The sequence below is a fragment of the Sminthopsis crassicaudata genome, chromosome 3 (genome assembly GCF_048593235.1).
Source record: "Sminthopsis crassicaudata isolate SCR6 chromosome 3, ASM4859323v1, whole genome shotgun sequence".
Lineage (NCBI taxonomy): Eukaryota > Metazoa > Chordata > Mammalia > Dasyuromorphia > Dasyuridae > Sminthopsis > Sminthopsis crassicaudata.
Window position 1 is genome coordinate 242,577,854 of NC_133619.1, and position 27,076 is coordinate 242,604,929.

Below are 27,076 nucleotides of genomic sequence, written 5' to 3' on the forward strand. Positions count from 1 at the left end.
TGACTCAGGAATATGTTTATATATTTCTTCATTAATTACTAAAATTCCAACAATTTTTTCAATCTACTAAACACAAAGTCCCCACTCCAGTTCATCAAATGTTACTTTTTTTAATTAAATTAAGAAACATCTTTTCTAGTATAGTAGTTTTCTAGTATAGTAGTGCTCATGTTTTTATCAAATCCTTTAATTTCTGAATTAAATACATATTAAAGTCACTGAATATATAATGTACTAACAGTAAAATCAATAGTAAAACAAAGACATAACTTAATTAGTTTCAGAACTTTAGCTTACCTCTCTGCCTTCTAAGGAAATCTGTTTTAATTCTTTAGGAACTTTACTGTTCCATGATTCATAGTCATATAGCAACATAATAAATTACTGACTAAATAACAACATACTGAAGAAAGATTATAGCTAGAATCACTTCAAATCCCCATTACAAATGATTTTTTTTCACTTCTGAGAATATGATCTATCTCCATTTAGTTCATTCAGGATAAGAGTCACTTCACAAGAATCATTTTCATTTTCGTCAAAAGATAAAGTTTACAATAGTTTTAATCTTCTTTAATAAGTTGATCTCCATTTTCTTTTGTTTCCTCCAGCCATAATAGGGAAACAATGTTTTCTCCCAACTTTATAGGAGAGACCTTTGAAAAAAGGTTACACCACATGTAAAATGTATGGGATTACCTGTCATCGGGGGGAGGGAGTGGAGGGAGGGAGGGGATAATTTGGAAAAATGAATAAAAATAAAATAAAATAAAATAAAAACAAACTAAAATGTGAAGGAATTAATAGTTCCCATAAAGAACATGAATTCCTTGGTTGTGAGTTTTAAAATTATTTGTAAATCAAATATTCCTACTCTGTCACTTATTACCTATCTGATCTTGATCTTCATCTATCTCAGATGCAGTTTTTCTGTCAAAAAAGAACTTGTACTAGAGAAATTGTGAACCCAAGATCAATAAACTTTAAAAAAAAAAAAAAAAAAAAAAAAAAAAAGGTTACACTCTGGAAAGAATAAATTTTTCCTGGATCTAGTTAATTAGCAAAAAGTTCATAACTCACAAATTCAATAGGTGGTCATAAAACATATATGTTACAAATTGACTAAGAGTCATGTTCATTAAAATTGAATACCTAAGTTTATTCTGAGGACCCTTTGAGGTCTCAAACTGGATCTTATCTAAAGAAGTACACTGAAGACATAAAATGGTAGATAAGGTGATGTGATCTCAGCAGGATCAAGGTCACTCCATTCTGCCAAGTTAATAGAAGCTCTTCCAAGCCCATAGTTAGAACAGTGTTTTGTTCCCACAGAAAGAAATAGTTCTTTGAGAAAGACAGAAATTGGCCTTTTTTTTTTTTTTTACAATAAGACAGAATAATATGGTGGAAAAAGCACCACTCTAAATCAAAGATTTGACTGCTAGCCTTGGTTATATCATATTAGATGGCAAATCACCTCAGTTTCTAAGAGGTATCAAATACCTATCCTATTGTAATCTTGTAGGGTAGTAGTTAAATTTACAAATGAGTCTGTGATCTCATTGATTTGCATGTTCCCTTAAAAGCCTATCCATGCTGTCTAGGTTTATAACAAGAGATCCACCCAATATTTTAGAGGCCTGTCTCACTTCCTCTTAGCATGACAGGGATGCTAGTAGACAACAAGGCTTAGCTAGTCATCCTTGCTCCTATTACTTGAACAGTACATCATCTTTTTTAATCCCTATATTTCCCTGATGACATCCTTTATACTCATTTTTATTTGTTGTTCTTCATTTGTTTTACAATGCAGTCAACTCATGCCCCTCATATGCCTCTCCCAGTGTCCTTTTAGGAAACGCAGTTCTTCAGAGACTGTAATGTTGTATGACTTTTATTACCCTACATATTGTATTGGTAATAAATAGGTTGGCTTTTTGTTTTCAGAAATTTGGAGTCAGTTATAGGAGCTTTGCAATACTGCCTGTTGTGTACCACCTATTGAATTCTCAGCCCAAATTGTTAGATTTTTCTGTTATCTATTATATGTAAATGCATATATGTGATTAGATATGTGCATTTGTCTACACACACAGATATGTTTTAATATAATACAGTTGTGTATATTAGGTGAATCGTACACATATATCAGTATATATTTTAGATTGTCATGTGTCTATATTCCACACAATATATATTCTGCATAATATGTATATGTTATATATACACATATGAATGGTGTATGAGTTCTTTACATTGTTTGTCCAACCACATTGACAAATGACATTTTTCAACCACCTTGTATTTTCTATATGGATGGTTAGTGCAGAGCCTTTGGAGTGGTTACAGATTTCCTACAGTTTTCCAGGAAGCTTGATGCAATTAGTATGTTTTTCACAAGTTGAAGTATCTTCAGCATCCATTAAGAATCTTTCTTCAGGGGCAGCTAGTTGGTATATGACCTCAGACACATAACACTTCCTGGCTGTGTGACTCTGGGCAAATCACTTAACTCCAATTGCCTTAGCAAAAAAATAAAATAAAATAAATAAGAATCCTCCTTCAGCTTGTATTTTGTCCTTCATGACAATGGCAAAAAATAAATAAAATAAAAAAACAAAGAAATAAAAAACAAGAGAATTTGGCAGATATACACGGGTCAATCTTGATTAATATTTTGATCAGAGATTTCTTATAAAGTTTTTTTTAATATTTCAAGAAATCTTGAGTAATTTAAATTTATGAACAGGATGAACTTTGCTAAAAGAGAGTAGTATTTTTGCTCTGCTGAGCCAAGTGTTTAACAATAATTAACAAACAGTAAACAGAGTGTGAGCTAGTTTTTCTCCATCTTTTAGTCAGTGATAGTAAAAATCATGTCTTTTGTAGCATATCAATTATAAAAGTCCACCTATTAAATACTATTACTTTCATCAGGAATGCCCCTGATTTGTGTGTGTGATGGTTTTCATAAAATCTTTATATTATTGGGGGAGTAGGCACATAGATTAATAATTGTTGACCATTTTCTGTTTTGTTTGTTTTTTTTTTTTAATAATAATGTCTAAGTTTTTTTTTTTTTTTCCCATGCCTTTGGTATCTTTCTTTTTCAGATAGCTTGGGAATTGATCCTCCAGCACAGATCTGTACACCTTTACCCAGCTGTTTTCTCTATTTTTGTGTATGTTAGATGCATTCTGACTTCCTCTGTAACAGCATCTGGGGCTGTAATTTAGGGTCCAAAAGTGGTAGCATTGCTATTCTTGGCGATTTTTAAAAAAAAGTTTGTTATAAAAATCCTTGCTGATTGTTTCCATCTTTCTTCGATTAGTTGTTCTTTCCATTTTTATCCTTAAATGCTCTTGAGGATAACTTTGCTTAGTTAGGTCTCTTCCCAGGCTTTCTATTATAACATAGCTTTATCTTAGATTTCTTTTCTCTGATTTAGAAGGTGAGTTATGCTCATACTCCTTCACTCCTCCATCATCCTTCTCTGCACTATCTGACAAATGAGTTTATAATGAAGACAAACCGGTGTTTTCCTTAGTGGCCATATGTTTCTGCTTGATAAGAAAGTCAAATGTTGCTAAGATGCTTTTTAAGCATCTTTTGTTCTTTGATCTTTTTGTTAAGACGATTTGATCTGTAATTTTTCTTTCATGTTATTGTAATCAATGTATGTGTTATTTCTTTCATCCATATCTGATTTTTCATCATTACTAGCTTATTTAAGTGGGTCAGTTTGAAATTGTTTTAATTTCACACCCTCTCTTTTCCCCCCATTCCTATCATATCTTTATATTCATCTTTATCATTGCATTAACAAATCCAGCCTGACTGGACACAGGTGATTTGGAATGACTCCTATATCAGTAATGAGTCATTTCCTGTCAGTTAAAACAGAAGCTTTATTATTTGATACTAGGAACATCTAGTGCCTACTGATCCTTTTCTCAAACGGAAACATAAACATCTCTGAAGTAGAGTCATGAAGCTTCCAGGTAATCTATAAGACTCTGGTTTCTTTCATTTCTTATTCCTAACCTATATTTTTCAATATATTTCTCACCATTCTTGCTTGCTGTCACCTTTGGATTGAAGTCACAGTGTGTTGAGATATTTTGATTTCATTTTAAGGAGGTTACCAGGCTTTATGGAATTTTACTTTATGGAATATCCTCTTTTGCAGCAGATAATGGTCCATAAACTGCAATTATTTATGTAGTAGTCTTTTTGCAAATAATTATCATAATGAGCAAAATCTGCATTTAAATCCCAGGTCTTCTATTTTTTTTATCATTGTGACCTTGTCCAAGCCACTTAATAAGCATCTAGGTGACACAATGGATTGAATTCTTAACTTGGAGTCAAGACTACTTGATAGAGGTGCTTGCTGTGTGACCCTGGACATAGTTTCTTTATCTGTAAAATCTAGGTTCTAATTAGAAGAGCTCTAAAGTTCCTCTTTTCTCTAGTATTCGATGATCTTTGACTTGTGACAATTGATCAAGTATCATAAGAATGTCCATTTTCACCTAGTACTAGAATAATTCAAGGATTTGTGATTTCATTGACAAAGCTGCTTCCTGGCTTGACATCTCAATCTCTCTATGATTTAAAATCAAACAAACAGTCAGCAAGCATGTGCTAGCTCCCCTATTAAGTTCTGGAGATAGAAAGAGATTAAAAAAAAATTAGTTACTGTTCTTTAGGACAGAGGTGTCATAGTCCACTTGTGGCCTGCAACATTTCCAAGTGCACCAAAACAAGATAAGATGGAAATATTTAACAAAATAAATAGAAATAGCATATAACATAAATGATGTTAATATGTGGTTTTCTAAGTCAATTTGTAGCCCAGAAATGGTCCCCATTTTTCTGTGAGTTTGACACCACTGACCTAAGAACTTATGTTCTAATGAGAGCCCAGCATGTATATACAGAATAGATGAAAGGAAACTTGAGGAGGGAAGGCTTTAGTAGAGATGAATTTGAAGTATTTTGCTCTTTGAAATACTTCATTCTATGGTCAACCAACCTAGTTATAAGGATTTCTGACCTTAATTAGGCTCATCCTCAGATCACAAATCTGCAGCTTGTCAGCAGAACTATTATCAAATTCTTTCTAACTTCTTAGAACTTACTAGTACTTATACTTATGTTCCCTTAGCAGAGCCCCCAATTTTTAAGCACTATTTCTATTTGGCTGAAGTTGCTACTCTATAAAGGCCTGAACTCCCCAAAATAATTTCAATAGGACCATTAGAAGTCCCTGGTGCTGGGGTTTTGGGAGGGTGTTTTTTTTGTTTCTTCATTGTTTATTTCTTTTCTTTCTTTTATCTCTCTCTCTCTCTTCTGTTTCTCTCTCCATTTCTCTCTCCTTTCTTCTCTGTTTTTCTCTCTCTCTGTTTCTCTCTCCATTTCTCTCTCCATTCCTCTTTCTCTCTGTTTCTGTCTCTCTATCTTTCTGTGTGTGTTTCCTCTCTCTCCCTTTCTCTTTCTCTGTCTCTGGCTATCTTTCTCTCATAGAGAGTTTGATGATCAGAGAAGATCATGGCATTCTAACATTTTCTCCTAGTAGCCTGAATTACCAGTTTTCCATATTTACTAGGGGCTAATTAAACTCTAAGCCAAAAAAAGGAAATGAAAATTGATGTCTTTGTTATACAAAACTGATTCTCTGGAGTCTCCATCAGCAGAGCCCACCATTACTTTTCTAGGAACAATGATGAATCGGGTCACTGACCCATCTGTGGCTAGTGGCTTAAATTTGAAAGACAGCTTGCTGCAGCCATGGAACAAATCAAAGCCAGCTGTCCTCCAGCAAGGCTTAGACCCAGGCCTTGGCCTCATTAGCACTAGGCTAGAACAAAGAGAGCTAATTGGCTGATGGAGAAACACAGGGAAAGGTTTTGTAAAAAGAAAAAAGAAGGTGGTCCAAGCAGATAAACATTTCCTTCCTTGTTACACAGCTGCATAGATTTTTGAGGGAAAAGGAACAGTTTACCCATATGCATTACCATTACAGTATGATATTTCAGTTTTCATTTGGCTTCCCTTGAATGGAAAGAAGCCTGAACACTTGTGCAATCATTTCATAAATGATATCTTTTTGGTCTTGTTAGGATGGAAGGATTTATTTCTCCCAGTTAAATGTTCTTTGGTTTGGAGGAGATTGTCTATAGATGTGAAGCCAAAGCAGGAATTCCAGATATAATAGTCCAGATTACTTTGTCCAGTTCTAATGAATCAGAGGTCTCCTGTGACCTTGGATCTGAAGTCTTGCCCTATGAGGAGAGCAAACATGCCTTTAGGCATTCTTTTGATTGTTGTGCAGGAAGAACATATCCAAGTGTGTTTCAACAACTTTGTTGTGCTGTGATTTTTCAGTCAATCCTACTTTTTGTGACTCCATTTGAGTTTTTCTTGGAAAAACTTTGTCTAGTTCATTTTACAGATGAGGAAACTGAGGCAAACAGGGTGAAATGACTTGCGCAGAGACACACAGCTATTAAGTGTCTGAGGCCAAATTTAAACTTGAAGTGAATCTTTCTAATACCAAGCCAGCCATTCTATCTACTGTGCCACTTGGCTATCCCTTTAATAACTTTAGAAATCCACAAGCCCAAACAAACTTCCACTTTCAGATTTACCTATATAGGTATGGCTATAGATTAGTCTTGAAATTGCCAATGGGACACAGATTATTTGGCTTTAAACAAAATGAGACTTAATGTGATGAGGATTGTGGGGAACATTGGAATGTACCTTTCATTTTGTTAACTTGATCTGAGATGAGTTGAGTGATCTAGTTGAGCAGCTAGTGTTTGTATTGTGTATAGAGTGAAAAACTTGGAATTAGAAAGACCTAAATTCATATTCTGCCTTAGTCACTTGTAAGCAAGTCTCTTAATGTCTTTTTGCCTCAGTTTTCTCATCTGTAAAATGGGGATAATAACTTCTACTTCAGAGTGTTGTTATGAGGATCAAATGAGCTACTACATAAAATACAAAACTTACAGCACCGTATAAATGTTAGTTATTATTACTGTCTAAAGCAGGAATCCCTCCTTCAAAACTCCAACTGGTTATTAAAGTTTCCTGTGAGGGATTATTCACTATTTTCCTAGAGAACCCATTCATTCCACTTTGAACAATTTTCACCTTTAGAACGTTTTTCCTTATGTCAAAGCATAATCTCACTTGGTTCAAAGTTCTGTGTAAACTTGGTGTTTTGATTTTTGGTGGTCAAAGGATCATTCATGCGTACTTTGAGCCTTCCTCTGAGTGTATACAGTTCTTTAGCTGTTTCTTGTAGACATAAAGCTATTCCTTTAGGACAGAGAAAGGAAAAAGGCTTCTCTAGGTGACTGTGGTAGAGTCAGTCCTCTGATGGCTGTAAAAGCTTGGGTAGGGATGGGGCAGGAAGAACAAAGTCTTTCTTCCCTTCTGTTCAACATCATCATGACTTTTTCTTCAGGCCAGAGAAGAATCCTGAATTTTGTAGTGTTCTGTTAAATTCAATGAATATTAAAAAGTTAATCCAGCTAATTCTTATATCTCACTTATAGTTTCCCCTCCCCATTCACATTTCTCAAAAATGTTACACTTGATTCTTTTTTTAAAAATATTTTTATATCTTTTTATTGATAGAACAAATGCATGGGTAATTTTTACAATATCCCTTGCACTAATTTCTGTTCCGACTTTTCCCTTCCCCTAGATGGAGGCAGTCTTATACATGTTAAATATGTTATAGTATATTCTAGATCCAATATATGTGTGCAGAACCATACAATTCTCTTGTTGCACAAGAAGAGTTAGATTCAGAAGGTAAAAATAACCTGGGAAGAAAACCAAAAATGCAAGTAGTCCACACTCATTTCCCAGTGTTCCTTTGTTCCTTCCCTGGGTGTAGCTGATTGTCCATCATTGATCAATTGGAATCGAATTAGATGTAAAGGTTTTTTCTTTCCTTTTTTTTTTTTTTTTTTTTTTTTTTTTGGCTGACTTGCCCCCTCCCCCTGCATTAATTCTTGTGAAGACTCTTAGTGGGGGCAGCTAGATGGCACAGTGGATAGAGCACCAGCCCTGAAGTCAGGAGGACCTGAGTTCAAATCTGGTCTCAGACACTTAACACTTCCTAGCTGTGTGACCCTGGGCAAGTCACTTAACCCCAATTGCCTCAGGAAAAAAAAAAAAAGAAGAAGAAGAAAAAGACTTAATGACACTGGACTTCCACCAGAAGAAATCGTTCTCTTCTCCTAATTATATATCAACTGTGTTTGTATGTAATCAGTTTTCCCTTGCATTTACTGGTCATTTCTAGTTATACCTCTGCTAGTTTATAGAGTTCTCTATTTTACTCCGAACTTTTTACCATTTGGTTTTGGGACTACTTTTTCCACCTTAATCTTCTTCCAAGAAAATGTTTTCCAAACAGAGTCTTTCTATGTGACTTTAATCCTTGTGCTGAAACCTGACCAAGAGCCCTTTGGATCGGGAATAAGAAGAACTTTACCATTGTTATATAATTATTTTAAGTACAGGTTCATCAGTTGTGAATTACTTCATGTGATAGATACAGTTTTAAATATTTGGTTCAAAACTTAGGATGTCATTTTTATGAGAATGAAGCTTTGTAATCTCTAGTTAGGGTTCATTGCTGAAGGAAGTGGTTGGAACTGAGTCTGGATGTCAGGACCAGTTTTCAGGTTAAATTGTTTCATTGCTTTTTCATTAGTAATGTAAAATCTACTGATCAATTGACCAATAGTTTGGAGTGTGGGCAGAACGAGGAAGATGGGAAATCCAATTATACCTGTAAAGTGGGAAGGAATTCCAAAGTTCTTTGCTTTTTTGGAAGTTCTATCAAAAACTTAGTGGATTCTTAACCTCTACCTGGTGATCAGATTGCCATCTTCCTGGGAAGAGCTGCCCACATTTATCCTCTCTCCTTCTTCTTGAATCTGGGCAGAAGACACAAGATCGGGTGGAACTTTCAGCACATGATGATGTTTTCAGGTAATTTTTTCATTCTTTTTTTTCCCCTGAGGCTGGGGATAAGTGACTTGCCCCAGGGTCACACAGCTAGGAAATGTTGTGTCTGAGACCAGATTTGAACTCAAGTCCTCCTGAATTCAGAGCTGGTGCTCTATCCACTGTGCCACCTAGCTGCCCCCCCCCCCTTTTTTTTTAAGTGGAACTTGAATATTGCTCAAATGATACAAATGATGTACTTTATTTAATAGGATTTATAAGCTTTCTAAGATATGGATTCTTTTCTGTATCATCTATAGTGAATCACCATATAATGGAAAGAACTCTGGACTCGGTGTCAGGATGATATAAGGGAAGGAAAAGGGTTATTATGAAATAACTATGTGGCCTTTTCTAAACTTCAGTTTGAATCTGTAAGATAAAGAAAGTCATAATCATACTATCTACCTCAGTGGATTCTTGCATGAGATTTTATAGCTTAATATGCTATATAAAGGGCAGTTAGATGATGCAATGGTTAGAGTGCCAGCCCTGGATTCAGCAAGATTCATCTCAAAGAGTAGCTGTGACATCCTGGGCAAGTCACTTAACCCTCTTTGCCTCAAGTTTCCTCATATGAAGAAAGGAATGGCAAACCATTCTCGTATCATTGCCAAGAAAATCCCATATGGAATTGGGCATGATTGAAAATGACAATAATAACAATGCTATATAAATATGAACTATTGCTATTATTGTTATTTGATTCTCTCCTTGTTCTTGTTTTTCTTATTATTGTGAGTACATACACCTTGCACAGTTCTGGGTATGCAGTTTGAAATACCTATTCAGTTGAACTATTAATTTTTATGCCAAGAATTCACTAAAAAACAAACAATCTTTTCTACTGTCCTTACTAGCTCTTCATTCTGTTATCATTAATTATGCTCCCTGAACCAACTGCATTGTACCTCAGTTGCTTTTGAAGATACCAGTTGTTGGCATGACAACCAGCATGGTTCAGTATCCTAGGATGGCTTTTACTGCATCTGCAGTACTTCATCTGCATCCATAACTACATCTATAACATGTCATAATAATTATTGATAGGGTTGACTTGGGATTATAAAAATAGTACATATATATATATGTACATACATATATGTATGCTGTATTTAAGTAATGTGCTATAATATTTGAACAGACTTTGTCTATAGGTCAACATAAGGTAATTTAGAATATATTTTAGAAAGAATTAAAATATTAGGCTTCTTATATTGTGTGTATATGTAATAGATCACTTTAGCAGTCTGATGAAGCCTAAATACTTCATTCTCAGAATGTTTTTAAATAAAATAGATAGGATTACAAAGGAAACTAGTTATATTGAAATATAGTTTTTAAAATATTATTTTAAAAATGAGTTTACAGAGTCTAGGAAAAGAACTGACTTCAAGGGGTTATTAATCAGTTATATGTAAAACAGGAAAAAAAATTTGAGTGATACAGCATGACTTATTCTGAAAGGGTTACAATAGATAGTTTTACAACATAACTTCTCATTAACAACAGCCTTGAGGACAAGGTAGAAATAGGCCATATTTACTTGGTTATTCCACCTATTTAATTCTTCCTCCCTCCCCCAAAAAACATGTTTCCTTCTCTAAAACAGCTCCTTGGGAAGCTAATAACAATCAGTTTATTGTCCAAAGGAAGGATAAGCTGCTTCTTCGTCTTCTTTTTTTTTTTTTTTTTTTTAGAGGATTTTCCTAAGACAAAATAAAAGTGTATTTGGGAAATCTAGATTACAATTAATTTTGCCTGTGGTTTATCTCTTGAAAGAGTATATTTGAATTGAGCCTTGAAGGAATGGGTCGGGTCCCAAGAGGCAGAGGTGCTAAAGGAGATCATTCTAGGAATGGGGGAAGTGTGGGTGTGACACATGCACTTCAAACTTGCAAGTAAACTCTTACCAGTGGTAAATAGAGATAGTTAACTTAGTGCAATGGATAGAGCACTGAATTTGAAGTCAGAAAGTTCTGAAATCACCTGACTTCTAAATGGGAATAATAATAATACTTAACTCTCAAGGTTCTTGTGAGAATTAAATGAGTTAATATTTGAAAATAACTTTGCAAACTTAAAGTATTGGATAAGTGCTAGTGATGATGAGGAGAAGGAAGAAGAAAAGAAGGAAAAGGAGGAGTTGGTGGTGGTGATGGTACAGCAGAAGCAACGGCAGCAAAGTGAACAAAGTGCCAGACCTAGAGATGGGAAGATTCATTTTGCTGAATTCAAATCTGGCTTCAGAAATTTACTAGCTAATTGATTCTATTTGCTTCAGTTTCCTTTAGAGAAAAGAGCTAGAGAAGGAAATGGCAAACCATTCCAGTATTTTTGCCAAGAAATCCCCCCTCCCCATAAAAAGGGGTCATAAACAATCAGATATGACTAAAAAGTTCTAAACAATAATAATAAAAATTATTAATTGATCCTTAATAAAGACCATTGACTTTTCTTACCTAACTGCTAGGGGAATGAGGAAATGAATTCAAGAGAAAAAGAAGGCATGTTCTAAGAGTTTTGATACTTATTTCTAAGACATGCCCATTTAAGATTTGTTATATGTTAACTTTTCCTCATTTTCTTGATTTGCTAGTGAAATTCTGAACTGCTTTGAAATTTGTGAGTTAACACTCTAATATTTTTATTTGTTATATTCATTATGGAGTGTTTTTCAGGCTCCCAACCTTAACCCATAATCTTTGGCAAGAGTTTGGACTCTCTTTTCACAGGGGTTCAGTTATTTCTTTTCATTTTCTTAAAGAAGCAAAAGATGCCTGAATTGTGCCCATGAAAAGCTGGCATCGTGTTTTTTTGCTGTTTTTCCATTTGATCACTATACAAAAAAAGGCTCTAAATGTGAAGAAGCCCTTCCCCTCTGATTAATAAAACTTTTAGATCCTTAGATGGAATTGGATGGCATTTGAATCATTTTTTGCTGCTTGGTTCTTGGGAAAATATGTTGTCACTTACCTTGTAATGCGTATCATGGCCTTTGTGGGTCTCCACAGGCCTTCGAGGAGCAATGGCTTTTGCATTAGCCATTCGGGACACTGCCACCTACTCTCATCAGATGATGTTCTCCACAACTCTCCTGATCGTCTTCTTCACAGTTTGGATCATCGGTGGAGGTACAACTCCCATGTTGTCATGGCTGAACATAAGGTCAGTCACAGGGGAAAGGGATTCTTGATTTTTTGACTAGATAGCATGTGCTAAAAATAATTTTTAAATGTTGTGTGATTTTGCTTTTGACTTTTTTTTTTTTTTTTATGAAGTGGAATAAGACTGTAGAGTGTTTTGAACTGTCCTAATGTCCTTTTAAACCTGCTAAAATGATATAAAGAGGGGCAGCTAGTGGAAAGAATGCTGGCCCTGGAGTCTGGAGGACCTGAAGTATCTGCTGTCAGATATTTAACACTTCCTAGCTCTGTGACCTTGGGCAAGTCACTTAATCCCAATTGCCTCAGGGGGGAAAATTGATATAAGGAATGTGTCTAATTATTAGGAAATTTTGAATTTCTCAAATGTATGAGAGGGACAATCTCAGATTCAGATTTTAATGTCAATTATCATTTATTATGTACCTAATTTGTGCACAGGCACTGAGTTAAATGCTAGAGATATGAAGGAAGACTAAAAAGAACCCCTATTCTCAGGGGGGGAATGCAACATGCAAACAATTGTGTACCATCGAGGTATAGACAGTAAATTGGAGTTAATCAGCAGAGAGAAGGTCCTAGAATTAAAGGCTTCTTGTAGAAGGTAGGACTTTAAGAAATAAAGGAAGTTTATTTAATGAGGGGTATTTGGCATAGTCATGAACTTGGCAGCAGAATGAAAAAGAAACAACAGCAATTTGGGATTGTAGTATAGTGAAAAACAGAACACAGTAATCCATATCTCTTTTGTGTGTATTGTCGTGGTATGAGAGGCAGCATGATATATTGGATAGTATGTTGTTTTTTAAACCGAGAAGAAATGGGTTTGAACCTGCCTCCAGTACTTACCCAGCTTTATATTCTTGGCCATGTTACTTATTCTTTCTGAACCTCAGTTTCCTTATCTGCAAAATAAGGATAACAATCCTAAATGAGCTCATTAGTATAAAGTACTTTGCAGATTTTGAAAGCTGTTAAATGTCAGTTTTGATTATTATCCCTTTCCAAATTAAAATATAAATGTGTGTGTATATGTGATAACCTCTTGCTGTGGCTGGTGCCTTCTGTTGTGGAAGGGTGTTTCAGGTGAGAAAGAATTGGTTTTTCCTTTGACTTGCTTTACTTCTAGTATTTCCTCATTCGAGTAGACCTATGTTGGGTCAACCTCAGTTTTATTTTCTTATTTAAACTTTTCAAAATAATTATTGTTTAAGTCATGTCTGATTCTTTGTGATCCATTTGGGTTTTTGTTTTCTTTTACAAAGAACCAGGAATGGTTTGTAATTTTCTTCTTCAGATCATTTTATAGATGAAGAGACTAAAGCAAATGAAATAAAGTGACTTGCTGAGAATCACACAGGTAATGAGTGTCTCGGGCAGAATTTGAATTTAAATCTTCCTGACTTCAGCCCCAGCACTTTATTCACTGCTCCCCCAGTTTCTGTAGGGGGGATGTTATTTGCCTTTTAAAATATCCTTTCCTTTTCCAACTCTATCTGTGTGAGGCTAAATTTCTTTCACTTAGTTCAACCAGATCAACATATCACAAAAGACTGAATGCAGAAGCAGATACATAAATTGTCAGACATCAGAAAGATTTGCAAAAAATGGAAAACAATGATACTCTTCTCACTGATTTTTTTTTGGAAAAGAATAATTCATACAAATATTTATGTTAACATGTAATTGGTTTATTTACTTATAAATGAATTAAGATTTTAAATTTTATCACCTAATTTTAATTTTAATTTGTAATGTGATGAATATAATACACATAAACAAAAGTTCTCTAGACTCTTTAGTCAATTTTAAGAGGACAAAAGGATTCCAAGAACAAGAAGTTTGAAACTGCATTTATTTAGCATCTGTTGTTCTAGGTAATGGCAATACAAAAATGAAAATGAAACAGAAGTTGCCCTCAAGAATCTTATACATTTAGTAGGGGAATTAATATGTGCATTTGCAATATAAGACAAATAGGTGGCGTCAGAGTGCATAGAACACCAGGCCTGTAGACATATTTCTGAGTTTGAATCTGCCCTCAGACACTCAGGAGTAGTGTGATGCTGAACAAGCATCATATTGGTCTTGGTTCCTCATCGTAAAATGAACTTGAGAAGGAAATGGCAAACAAGCCACTATCTTTTCCAAGAAAACTCCAAATGAGGTCAAATAATTGACAAGGGTACACATGGAAGAAATAAAGGTGATGGGGGGAAGTAGGCACTGGTAGCTAGAGTACTGCTGGGGTGAGGAGGGGGCACAAGAAGAAAGACTTGTGAAGCAGGAAAATCTGAGAAATAAGAATTCGGAGGGGCAGAGATCAGGAGGGAGTCCATTCCAGGAACAGAAAATAATTCGTATTAAAGGCGTGGAAATGAGAGTAGGAGTGTCAAGTGTGAGGAACAACCAAGAAGAGCCAGCTTGGCTGAACCAAAGAGTTTGTAAAGAGGAATAATTGACAGTTAGGTTGGAAAGGTGACTCAAGTCATGAAGGCCTTTAAATACTAAACAGAGATGTATGTAGTTGATCCAAAAGAAAGAGGAAGTCCCTGGAGTTTATTAAGCCAGGGGAACAACATATTCACACCTATACTTTAAAAACAAATCTCTTTGGCAGCTGAATGGGGGGATAAATTGAAAGTTTCCTTGATGAGGTAGCTGCTTTGCTACATCTCCTGGCTCTCAAACTCTGTGATTCTGAACCTTTGTTTCTCATTTGTAATCATTAATGTTGCTAGTCATACTTCTAAAGACACCTGATTGCCTTCATCATCGTAGGCTGAATGGGGCTGGGAGGCAGGGGAGTTCTGTGGAGTAATGTTCTAGACAGCCAGAAGATGGCAATCTCATGTGGTGGAATCATGGCCATTGTGCTTTTTCCTCTTTTTTCCTTAAACTGGCCTTCAGAGTGGATTCTCTTACAAACAAGAGTTTCCTGTAGCGCTGTTAGAAGTCTGGTGGTGGCAAAGGCCTGGACATTCTCAGACATATTTATGAAAGTGAGAAAAAAAGCATGGTTTTGAGCCAGGAACACAGCTGGCCTTTGGGAGAACTGTGTTCTCAGTCTCATGTTTTTTCTGTTAAGTGTCGACATAGTTCCCATCCTAGATTGGTAGAAAAGGCATTGTAATTTCTCAACATGTCATTCCTGCTAGATAATTTTTCCTTTGATCCTTTGCCTCCTCTGTGAGAGGCAGTATGGCTTAATGAGTAAGCAAGACAGTAACATGCTTTTTTTTTTTTTTTTTTTTTTTTAAGTAAGCATGCTTATGCTAGCATTATGCTAAGCACTGGGAAGACAAATGTTAAAAAACAAAAACAAAAATCCCTGCATTTATGTAATGGGGGGAAGATGTCACACCAAAGGGAATTCAAAGTAGGGAGGGGAAGAGGGAAAGAGGTACTTACGTACCTTACCCAGAGTCCCACTGCTAATACCCCAAATCTCAGTTTCTAAATCCAAAAAACAGAACAAAGTTAGGAAGGGAATTAAGACTGGTTAATTTGGGCTCCTTCTCAAAATGGAGGCCCTGGGAGGAACTAACCAATACAAGAAGGTCCTGATGATGAGATGTTTCAGGATAAGAAGCCCTAGGCCTCTGAGACAGCTGAAGTCTGATAGCAAAATCTGGAAAACCAGAAGGGGAAAGAGATTTTAATCATAATCAGAAATACTTTCTCTGGCTGTGAGACCCTGGGAAAGCCCTTAATTAACTTCATTGTCTGCAAGCGACTCTTTAAGATTTTAAATTTTGGATCAGATACTGATATACAGATAAAGTTTTCTTATTGGAAATTCAGTGATATCTATTGAAGGTCTGGTTATTCTTTCGTAGCTAAAATCAAGTGGTTGAGCAGTCTGAATAAAGTTTTATGGGAAGTTACCACGTCTTTTGGTTTCCTCACCCGAAAAATAAGGGAGGTAGACAGAATGATCTCTAAAGTCTCTTCCAGCTCTATTAATCAGTGATTAGCCAATATAGATTTATCTTTGAGGATAGGACTTTTTTCCTTGAGGGATACTAGATAATTTTATGGAGGTGAGTTAAGGACTATTTCCCCTGTCCCCCTATCTATATTTTGGATACCACCAGAACTTTATTTTTATTTTTTTTAATCTACAGCCTAGAAATCCCATTTAAACATAAAATTTCCCTGCAAGAGGCAACACTTAAAAATATGTTATCTCATATTTTATGAGAATTTCAGGACCTTTTTGGAGTGATGATTTTGTGAGCGAGGGCATCTCTTATCACCAAGAGGAGGGTAAAGAATAGAAAGAGAGAGAGAAAGTGCTTCACCCCCACCTACCTTACTTGGTGGAGAGAGGAAATTGATTTATCTCTTTTAAATTAATGTGGAGCTTAAGGTTGTATAACAGCTTCTCACAAAAAGTTGAAAACTAACATTCAAATGACTTGTTAGAGTTCTGGGGATAACAAAGATAATTGAAGGGATCAAAGCTAACTATTTTACATTATTTTTCTCTCAATTCAAGGTAGCACAAGCATATATATACAAATACATATACATATACACACATATTTATCTACTTACCTATGGGACAAGACCAGTGATTTCATAGAGGTAGGGAACCCCCAGTAGGAAACTCTTTCTTCCAGTGCAGCTTAGTACCAACTCTGAAATTTAAGGAGGCACCTAGGTGGCTTAGTGGATAGAATGCTGAACCTGAAGTCAGGAAAACCTGAATTCAAATGTAGCCTTAGACACTTAATAGTTGTGTAACCCTGGGCAAGCCCACTTAATGGCAAATCACTCTGGTACCTTTGCCAAAAAAGCACTATATAACATTACAAAGTCAGTCATTACAAAGGCAACAATGATCTGCAATTTGACATGTCAGAAGATTGCTTGCAACACTGAAATATTAAGTCAGATCGTCAGTTTAACGGTGGATTTCGATTCAAATATAAATTGCCATACTTACTAATTGTGTGACTCTGGGCCAAGTTATTTAATATTTAAGACTACTTTCTTCATCTGTAAAATGGGTATTATGGCAATAGCACCTACCTCCCTGGGATATGAGAATAAAATAAAATTTATAAAGTGTTTCATAAGTGTTTACATGCTATGTAAAGGCTAGCTATTATTATATATTATTATATCCAAAGTCACAGATCTAATTGCATTAGAAGTAAGATTTTCTGAATCTGATTTTCCATCCACATCTCCTTGCTGTCTTTCAGGACAACTGGTACAAGCTCCATTTTTTAGATGAGGAAACCAAGTCTTTGAATAGTTAGTTGAGTGGCTTGTCTGTGGTCCCACTTAATTTTTTTTTTATTTTTATTAATAGTTTTTATTTACCAGATATATGCATGGGTAATTTTACAACATTGACAATTGCCAAACCTTTTGTTCTAATTTTTCCCCTCTTTCCCCCCCCCCCCAAGATGGCAGGTTGACCAATACATGTTAAATATGTTAAAGTATAAATTAAATACAATATATGTATACATGTCCAAACAGTTGTTTTGCTGTACAAAAAGAATCGGACTTTGAAATAGTGTACCATTAGCCTGGGTCACACTTATTATTAAATTAACATTAACATGGGGGCAGCTAGAAAGTGCAGTGAATAGAAGACTGGCCCTGAAGTAAGGAGGACCTGAGTTCAAATGTGGCTCAGGCACTTGACACTTACTAGTTGTGTGACTCTAGGCAAGTCATATAACCTCAATTCCCTGCCCCATTTCCCCACATAAACAAGACTCATTAAATGTTTGAACTGGGACTGAAACCTAGGCCTTCTCAAATCCAATGCTCCTTTTATGACTCATGCCAATATTTTTCATAAGGTTGGTCTTAAATGGACAATTAATAGAAAGGACATTACTTGTTTTTTCTTTAGAAAGTAATAAAATAATACTGAAATAAATTTATGACAGTCTTTTCAAGAGAGCACCCTCAAGTTGTGTCCCTTTTCCACTGAGACAACAAAAAAAGTTCTGTGGTGTATGAATACTGGGTTATCTCTAAGAAAGAATCTGAAAGATATGATGTCTAAAAGCAGCACATTTGACTAGTTAAGGCAGAATCAGAGAAGCCAAGAGTTGAAAAGGGAACTCAGAAGTCATTGATCCTAGTTCATCCCTTTTTGATTTCAGGACTCCTTTATACTATTAAAATTATTGGGGTTTATGTCTATTGATATTTACCATATTAACAACTAAAATGGAGAAATTTAAAAAAATATTTCACCCATCAAAATTAACCATCAATCCATTACATTTTAGCATAACTAGAATATTTTTATGAAAAATAACTATTTTTCAAAACAAAAACTATCGAGAAGAATGGCGTTATTTTTGAAAATCTCTTATGTCCAGCTTAATAAAAGACAACTGGATTCTCATATTTACTTTTGCATTCAGTTTGTTGCAGTATGTTATTTTGGTTGAAATATATCAAGTATATGAAGAAAATCTGTCTTGGTTACGTATATTTGTATAAAGTATCTGAAGTATATGAAGAAAACCTGTTTCAAATGAAGTATATCAAGAAAATATGACCTCACACAAAAATATAGTTAGAAAATGCGAGAGAATTTTAATAGGTACATAATGCTAATGCCCTAGTATTACTATGAAAAATTGTTTGGACTTTACAGACTCCTTGAAAAAGACTTGAGAACCCTCAGGGATCACTATACTTTAAGAATCACTGCTTTAGTCTAAACTCTGATTGGATTAGTAATCTACTGAAATTATCTTCTTTAACTCCATCACTTAGTGAACAAAACTTAAAATACTTGGAGGCAGCTAGGTGATGGAGTGGATAGAGTGTCAGACCTGAAGTCAGGAAAATTCATGTCCCTGAGTTCACCTCTCAGGCTCAGACACTTACTAGCTGTGTGACTGTCACTTAATCCTGGTTGCCTCAGTTTCCTTATCTGAAGAAGGCAATGGCTAATTTCTCTAGTATCTTTGCTAAGACATCCCAATTGAAGTCAGACACAACAGAAAAGTAACTTAATACAGTATACTATTTACCCAAAATGGACTTGACTCTCATCCTCATTTCTGTCTGTTGAAGACCCTGTTTTTCTTCAAAACCTATGTGAGTTTTCATTCATCTCCTCTCTTCCCTCCTCTACTTTCTTACAAACTGCTCTTTTATGGAACCACCTCTTCTTATAATTCTCATCCTTTATCTTGGATCTTAATTATGTTGTTTACATTTTTTGGTACTGGATCATAAGCTTTTTGTCATCACAGCTTGTCATATGTCTTTGGATCTTCAACACAATACTTTGCTTTGCATTATAGGTTCTTAATAAATGCTAATACTAATTGAATTTGTTAAATTGTGAATCCTCTCTACTACTCTAATAGTAACATAATAATAATTGGGTAATACTTTGTGTGAAATCTTCATTAACAAGAACATGAAACCTTCTGTGCCTTATCCAATGGCCAATGTAATTCACAGTGAACAGAAAAATAAACAAGAACCTACTAATCAACTTTCAGGTGACAAGGAAAAATTTAATTCAGCAGCTCACTGGATAGCAAAGGTATAGTCCTATTACCATCTAGTACTGAAAGCCTTTTCAACTTTGGGTAATAATAATAATAGCTAACATTTGTATAGGACTTTAAAGTTTGCAAAATGTTTTCCATATTTCATTCTCATAACCATATGAGGTAGATGCTATTATTATTCCCATCTTATGGATGAGAACACTTAAGCTGAGAAAGGTTAAATGAATCCTTTTGTACTATTTACCTGATCTCATTATTCCAAGTCTAACACAGCCCACAGGCTACATTGCATTCTGCAATACACTGCAGGATGGCTTAAATCAAATTTAAATTAATAGAAAAATATAAATAAGTAAAAATATATCCTTTTTTTTTTTTGCTTTAAATAGTGTTTTATGTTTCCAAATACATGCTACATGCAAAGATAATTTTCGACATTCATCTTTGCAAAATCTTTGTGTTCCAAATATTTTTATCTTTCCCTCTCTCCTCCCTTCTCCCCTAGAGAGCAAGCAATCCGATATAGGAGTTACATTACATTTTAAAACTGAGTCAATTTGTGACCCTCAGGGAATCTTATATACACACTTTATTAGTAGGTTTCCATTTGAATTTGCATTGCATTCTATTTTGTCTTTACAGCATATCATAGTCAAGAAGCTATCTGACATCCAGTTTTCTGTTTCATAAAATATCTCACAGCAAGCCTAAGAGAAAGGCTATCTCTATTTTCCATGATAGAAAGTTGGGTTCACAGAGCTTTAGAACTTGTCCAGTATCACTTAGCAGTTGTTATTCAGTTATTTCAGTCGTGCCTAATTCTTTGTGACCCCATTTGGGATTTTCTTGGCAGAAATCCTGGAGTGGTTTGCCATTTCTTTCTCCAGTTCATTTTTTCTTATAGATGAGGGAACCGAGGCAAAGGGTAAAGTGGCCTGCCTAGCTCTTAAGGGTTTGAAGCCAGATTTGAACTCAGGAAGAAAAAGAGTTTTTCTGACTGTAGGTCCAGCCTTCTGCACCACCCAGTTATCCCATTGTATAACTAGTAAGTGGTACAATTAAAATTCAAATGTAGGTCCTCCCAATCCAAATCTAGTACTCCCAATGTTATAACATCTAGTTATCTAGTGTCTGTTTGGACTGATGCTAGATGACCAGATGATACATATTCCTTCCTAACATATACCTGTGATAGGGCTTATTAGCTCATATTTATGCTTCAACCTAATTTTGGCTATTTAAAAATACATGTCTTTAACATTGTATCCTGCTGAGAAGAGGAAACTTTAAGGTCACTTTGTCTTTGCTTGGAACGTTACTTTAAAAAAGCATAAATCGTAGCTTTCTTGTTTTCTTTAATAGTAGAAATGTATTCATAAACACACTTGGACATACCTGAATCATGTAGGCCTCCCCATGAAGCTTTCTCCAAGACGCCAATTTTTCCATATGATCATTATGGAATGTTATATTTATGTGATATATTTTTGCATACAGAAAGAGTTATTGAAAGAGACTTTTCCATTTTATCTACGGATGAACACTAACAGCATTAGAGAGAGAACAATTTATGGATTTAAAAAAATTAGGAATAGATATTTTTACAATTCATTTTTACAATTCACATGTGCTCATTCAGTTGAGATGGAGGCAGGAAGAATTAAGGATTCAAAATATCACAGGTCCTATGCAAAAAAAAAAAAAAAAATTAAAATTAAGCCGGCTGCCTTTTAATAAATAAAGACATTTATTTGTAAAGTTACATTTACAGAGTGAAAAGTGAATACACAGCATTTCAAATTCAATTCTGTGAAAGTACGAATGAGTATTAAACCATAACCAGATACTAGCTATTTTAGAACCTTCCATCATTAGCACCAATCATAAACATTAAACAAAATTATCTTTATTCCCACAACAGCTCAAAGCAAACTCCCAAATTCTTAGTGAAGTTTATTAAGTGTAGATGCAGACCTAAAATATTCACATTGTTTTCTATTTCAGTCTGAAAATAAATTCACCACTTTTTCTGGACATTCTTCTAGAAATCTTATTAAAATTCCTGGTATTATGGTTTTCCATTATACAGTAGCACAGCAACCCCATATTATTTCACAATAGTTGACATCTATTTACAGTTATCACTTTAAGAACAAAAAACTCCTGTCCTCATCTAAAACACGGCTCAATTCTACACAAATTCCTGGTTTACTATGCATAATCTTTAGGCAAAAACAGATGCAACAATTTCATTGCTTCTTTTATCTGAGCTCTAAATACCAAGTATGAAGCCCTTACCAAGGTAGACAGAAAATAATGATAGATGGGGCTGTCTGACCCCTTGAGGTCTGTTTCTTCTGTGGCTGATAAGTGAAAAAGAAGCTTTTTTTTTTTTTTTTTTTAAAGATTTGCTTCTATGAGCAGTTCAACACAGACATACAATGCAATTAAAACAGGCAGTTTGAAAAGCTATAACTCTTGTTGTGGCTTATGGATTCTGATGGTTGTTCCAAATGTATGTTGGGATTTTTTTGTTTATTTGCTCATTTTCTTTTGCTTTCTTTTTAAAGCCAAACCTGAATGGAATTCTGGATAGCATTCACGACTTTCTTTTGAGAGTCAGAAAAAAATCACAGTGATAGACTAGTCAGTGTTCTGTGTTAGGTTCAGTTACAGGTCAGATTATTGGGGTAAAACAGATGGCCACCCCATTGGAATGCACCACCTGGTAAGGGCTTCAGTAAGTTAGGTAAGGGTTGTGCAGCATTTGAAAAGCAGAATCAACTTTGGGAAAGAAGAAGGGAAAGCCAGATCATAAAATAAACCATTTAAAATCACAAACCTTCCTTTTCAACAGGAAAAGTAAAATCAAATTCTAAAGATGTGAGCTCTGAAAAAGTGAAAAGGGAAAAGGATTAAGCATTTATATAAAGCCTACTGTGTGCTAGGCTTTGTATCAAATCTTTTAAAATATCATTTCCCTTGATCCTCAGAAATACTATTATTATCCCCATTTGGGGGGAAACTGTAGCAAACAAAGGTTAAGTGGTTTGTCCAAGGTCACACAGCCAGTCAGTGTCAGTGGTCACATTTGAACTGAGGCCTTCTTGACTCCAGTATTTTATCTGCCTAAGGAAACAACAAATAGTTGAATTTGCCAAACTTGTAAGAGATACTATTTAGTGCTCTCTGAGCTAAGTCCTAAAAATTAATCCTGAAATAATTTTTGAAATCCTCTCTGTTTTGAGGAGGGTAGGCAGGGCAAAGTTGCAATGTAGGACCAAATTACCCTAATGGTAATAATGATGACTCACACGACACATTTCCTACAGCACCTCATACAATGATAGTACACATATTATTATTCCCATTTTACAGGTTTATTCATACAGATATTATTATACAGATATTATTATTCCCATTTTACAGAGGAAACTTCCAGTCACACAGTTAATAAGTGTTGGACCTTGCTTTCAAATCCAATCCTCCTCAGTATGAGTCTAGCACTAAAAATGAGAGCAACAGACTTCTTTTGGAGACTGCCTTCAATTTAGTTCCCATAGAATGATTATTTCTTTGTAATTAACTTATTACATAAAGTGGATGATGTTACTGCAGGATTTTGTGGTTTTCTGGCTGTTTTGAACTTCTGTCAGGAGTAGGCTATTGGAACCCCCCCCCATGTTACATAGAACTGGAAAATGGTCATAAGTTGGTTTGCTCTTGGGTCCAAAAACCCAGGACTTTCCAAGTTAGAGATGCAGAGAATAGCAGTAAATCTAAATAATAGAAAAATGGAAGTAATTATGAGCACTTAGCTGCCCCCCCAGGTAACTCCCTAAGTCTTAAGTTGTAGAATGGTTACCTACCTGCATTAGTAGAACTTAGTTCCCATTAAGAGTTTCCTTTATAATTGAAATCCAAAATCTGGTCCAAATAAGGTACCTGTCTCATAGGATTGTGGTGAGATTCAAATGAGAAAACATTTTGCAAACTTTGAAGAGTTATGTAAGTATCAGTTATTGCAGATTACTGTTGTCTTTGCAGGCTATCAGTGGGTTGGTCTATGTGCATTTATTATGCCCTTATTATTAGAACTGTGCTATTCACAGAGGAAACACAGAAAGGCAAAAGAAACAAAACACAATCCCTACCCTCAAGGACTGAGTATAAATTCTAATGTAAATATCTAGATATGGACAATATGTACAGAGTCTTGTTGTCTCAGTCCTATTTAAGACCAACAATTGGGATTTTCTTGAAAGAGATACTGAAGTAGTTTGCCATTTCCTTCTCCAACTCATTTATAGATGAGGAAATTAAGGCAGGGTTAAATAATTTGCTTAGGATTACATAGCTAGGAAATGTCTGAGGCCAGACTCATCTTCCTGACTCCAGATCTGATACTTTATCTACTGCACCACTCAGCTGCCCCATGTACAGAATAGATAATGGTTTCCCTAAAGGAGAAGGTTTTGCAGCAGAATTAGGAAAGACCTCCTATAGAAGGTGAGATTTGATAGAAATGATAGAGGCAAAACATTTCCAATCATGAAAGACAATCAATTTAAATGGAAAGAGAGGAGAAGATGGAGTATCATTTTGATAAACAATAGGTAGGTCAATTTACTTGGATCATAGAAAATATAAAAGAGTAAAGTTTAAGAAGGCTGGAAAGGCAGGAAGGGGCCACATTTTGAATTTAAATTTAAATTTATTTTGTTATTTAAACATCTGTTTTGGACTTTTCTTGGGTTATCTTGACATATTCATTGCAGCAGCTTGTGATATATATTTCTTTATTTCCTAAGGGCATGTTGATAGAAAATAAATTCTCTAATAAAAGGTATCATAAAATGGAATTATTGCATAGGAGATAGTAATATACAATAAAATTTTAATAATGAATAGAATTAATGTATTTTCATCATTGACAATTCTTTTTTTAATACTTTCCATTGTCTTTCTTCTTCATACCATAAACTTAATATTTGTATAGTGACTTATTCCAAACCCAAACCCTTCTTCTCAAAGAATCTGTTCTTAGGCAGTTACAGACCCAATAGCTGAAATTTCTAGGACAACATTTAGCTTTGACAGTGTCTGGCTTAGGAAAAATTATCCCTGGAACAAAGTTTGTGAGAAACTAGAGGAAATTTTTGTATTTGACTCTGGAAGTGATAGAAAGTTATAGAGACTCAATGAATACAGAGGTTGAGAAGGAAAGACCTACATTTTGTATAAAATCACCTTGGACAGCTGAGTGGAGAATGGATTGGAGTGGGATAAGATTTGAGGCAAAAGGACGATTTAAAAGGTTATATATCAGGACGAGGGACCTGAACTTTGGTTTGTATATGAGTGACTAGAAGAGGACATGTATAGGAGATATTGTAAAGGTAGAAATTATAAGATTGGACAATATAGTGAGAGTGAGTAGTCAAAAATGAATTGAAGGCTATGGGCCAGGGGTGGGGGAGACGTGGGGGAAGAGATATGATGTCCTCCACAGTAATAGAGAAGTTTGGAAGGGGGTGGTGATTGAAGGGAGGGAGGGGGAAAGAATGAGTTCTGTTTTGTAGATCCCTACAAGACATGTTTTTCAAATATCCAGAAGATTGTTGGAGATGTGTGATTATCACAGAAAAGAAATTAGCACAAGATTGCTATATCTGAGAATCAATCTGCACAGAATGATCATTATACTTGTTGAGGAGCTAATGAAGTCACCAAATGAACTAGTATAAAAGATGAAAGAAAAGAAGGCTTAAAGAAGATTTTAATAAAGAATATCAAATTTCCCACTTAAAAAGCACTTAGTAATGTTTTAAATTTGACAATGAGAAAAATTACAATTGAGGATTTTTTAAAATTGGGCAGCTAGTTGGCACAGTGGATAAAGTGCCAAGCCTAGAATCAGGAGAAGTCTCTTCTTGTGTTCAAATATGGCCTCAGACATTTCCTAACTATGTGATCCTGAGAATGTCATTTAACCCTGTTTGCCTCAGTTTCCCCATCTATAAAATGAACTAGAGAAGGAAATAGCAAACCATTCCAGTGTCTTTGCCAAGAAAACTCCAAATAGGGTCATGGAAAGTTGGATATGACTTAAAATTAACTAAACAGTGATAACAACAATTTCAAAGGCATTATTACTCCTCTTGATGACAAGGCAACCTCTTACTCCCAACTTTTCCTTAATAATATGTATGGCTTCTTAGAAATGTAAAATCTCTTTTTGTTTTTTAGATTCTCAGACTTGTAATTGTGGAAATAATTGTTTTCCCAGGCTTTGAATAGGATTGAGGTTTCTTTGCCCAGTGGTGCTCCAGAGTCTCAAAGATTGAAGTATGGGGATTTGTTTCTGGCTTGTGTGGTTCCTTCCCATTTATTCCACAGGACACAATGATAGTCATTTATCATCTTTATTTTCATTCATGTGTTTATAGCTTACAACAACAGTTGTTCCAGATAATATTTTGTTCCAAATTAAATGGTCTTTTAGAGAGGGTTCTCCAAGATCTTTGTTTCTTATCAGTTCAGGCTATCTGACGGACTCTCTTCCTATTGTTCCAAAAGATACCTATTCAATCTTGTCCTTCCACAGGAAGTTTATTGTGAATAAGAAAATGGGAGCCATGTGCAAACCCATCTCTTTAAAAATGAGGTGTTACTTTCATGCCAATATCTGAAAGGAAAATATTGCCAACTCTTGACTATTTGGGATATTTCAGAAAAACTTTGCTGGAGCATTGATGAGCAAGAAATGCTTGTAAATAATTCACTGCATTTTTAAAAATATATATATATATTTAATAAATTGATTCTTATTTTGAAAAGGCATAAATCTCCATTTATAAAAATTGTTTCAAAAGCAAGTTCATTGTAGCCGTATATGAAGAAAGGATGATTTTCATTGCTTCAAATTGATGCACAAAGTTCCTGAAATTCACTGGCATGTCATGAAACTTAGGCAAGGGAAAGGAAATGCTTCTTTTCTCTTACTTTCCTGGCTGCCCTATAGTGGAAAGTTATTAAAGAATGAGATAATAAAAATTACTCCGAGTAGCCAGAATAGGAGGGAATAAAAACTGAAAGTCTGCATGCTCTATCTACCACCTCCTGAAAAATCAGCAGTTAGTACTCGCTCTCACTCTCTTGCTCACTCACTCATTCTCCCCCCTTTCCTTTTTTCTTTTCCCATCCTTATCTCACTTTCTTTTATCCTCTCCTCCCTTCTGTCCCTACTTTCTCTTCTCTAGCTTTCCTCTCTACTCTTTCTTTCTTTCTCTCCTTTTTCCCTTCCTCCTTCCTCTTTCCTCTCTCCCTTTTTTCTCCCATCACTATATTTATTCTCCTTTT

At 35.1% G+C, this 27,076-nt stretch overlaps 1 protein-coding gene across 5 annotated transcripts in view; it reads left to right on the forward strand.

The window, feature by feature from the left end:
- Positions 1-27,076, forward strand: part of SLC9A7 (solute carrier family 9 member A7) — a 182,325-nt gene that overhangs the window by 120,648 nt on the left and 34,601 nt on the right. For all 5 annotated transcript variants that reach the window (XM_074300287.1, XM_074300289.1, XM_074300285.1 and 2 more), the window contains exons 11-12: positions 8,913-9,024; positions 12,054-12,207. In XM_074300287.1, coding sequence (XP_074156388.1) covers positions 8,913-9,024; positions 12,054-12,207 — 266 coding nt within the window. The remainder of the gene's footprint in view (positions 1-8,912; positions 9,025-12,053; positions 12,208-27,076) is intronic.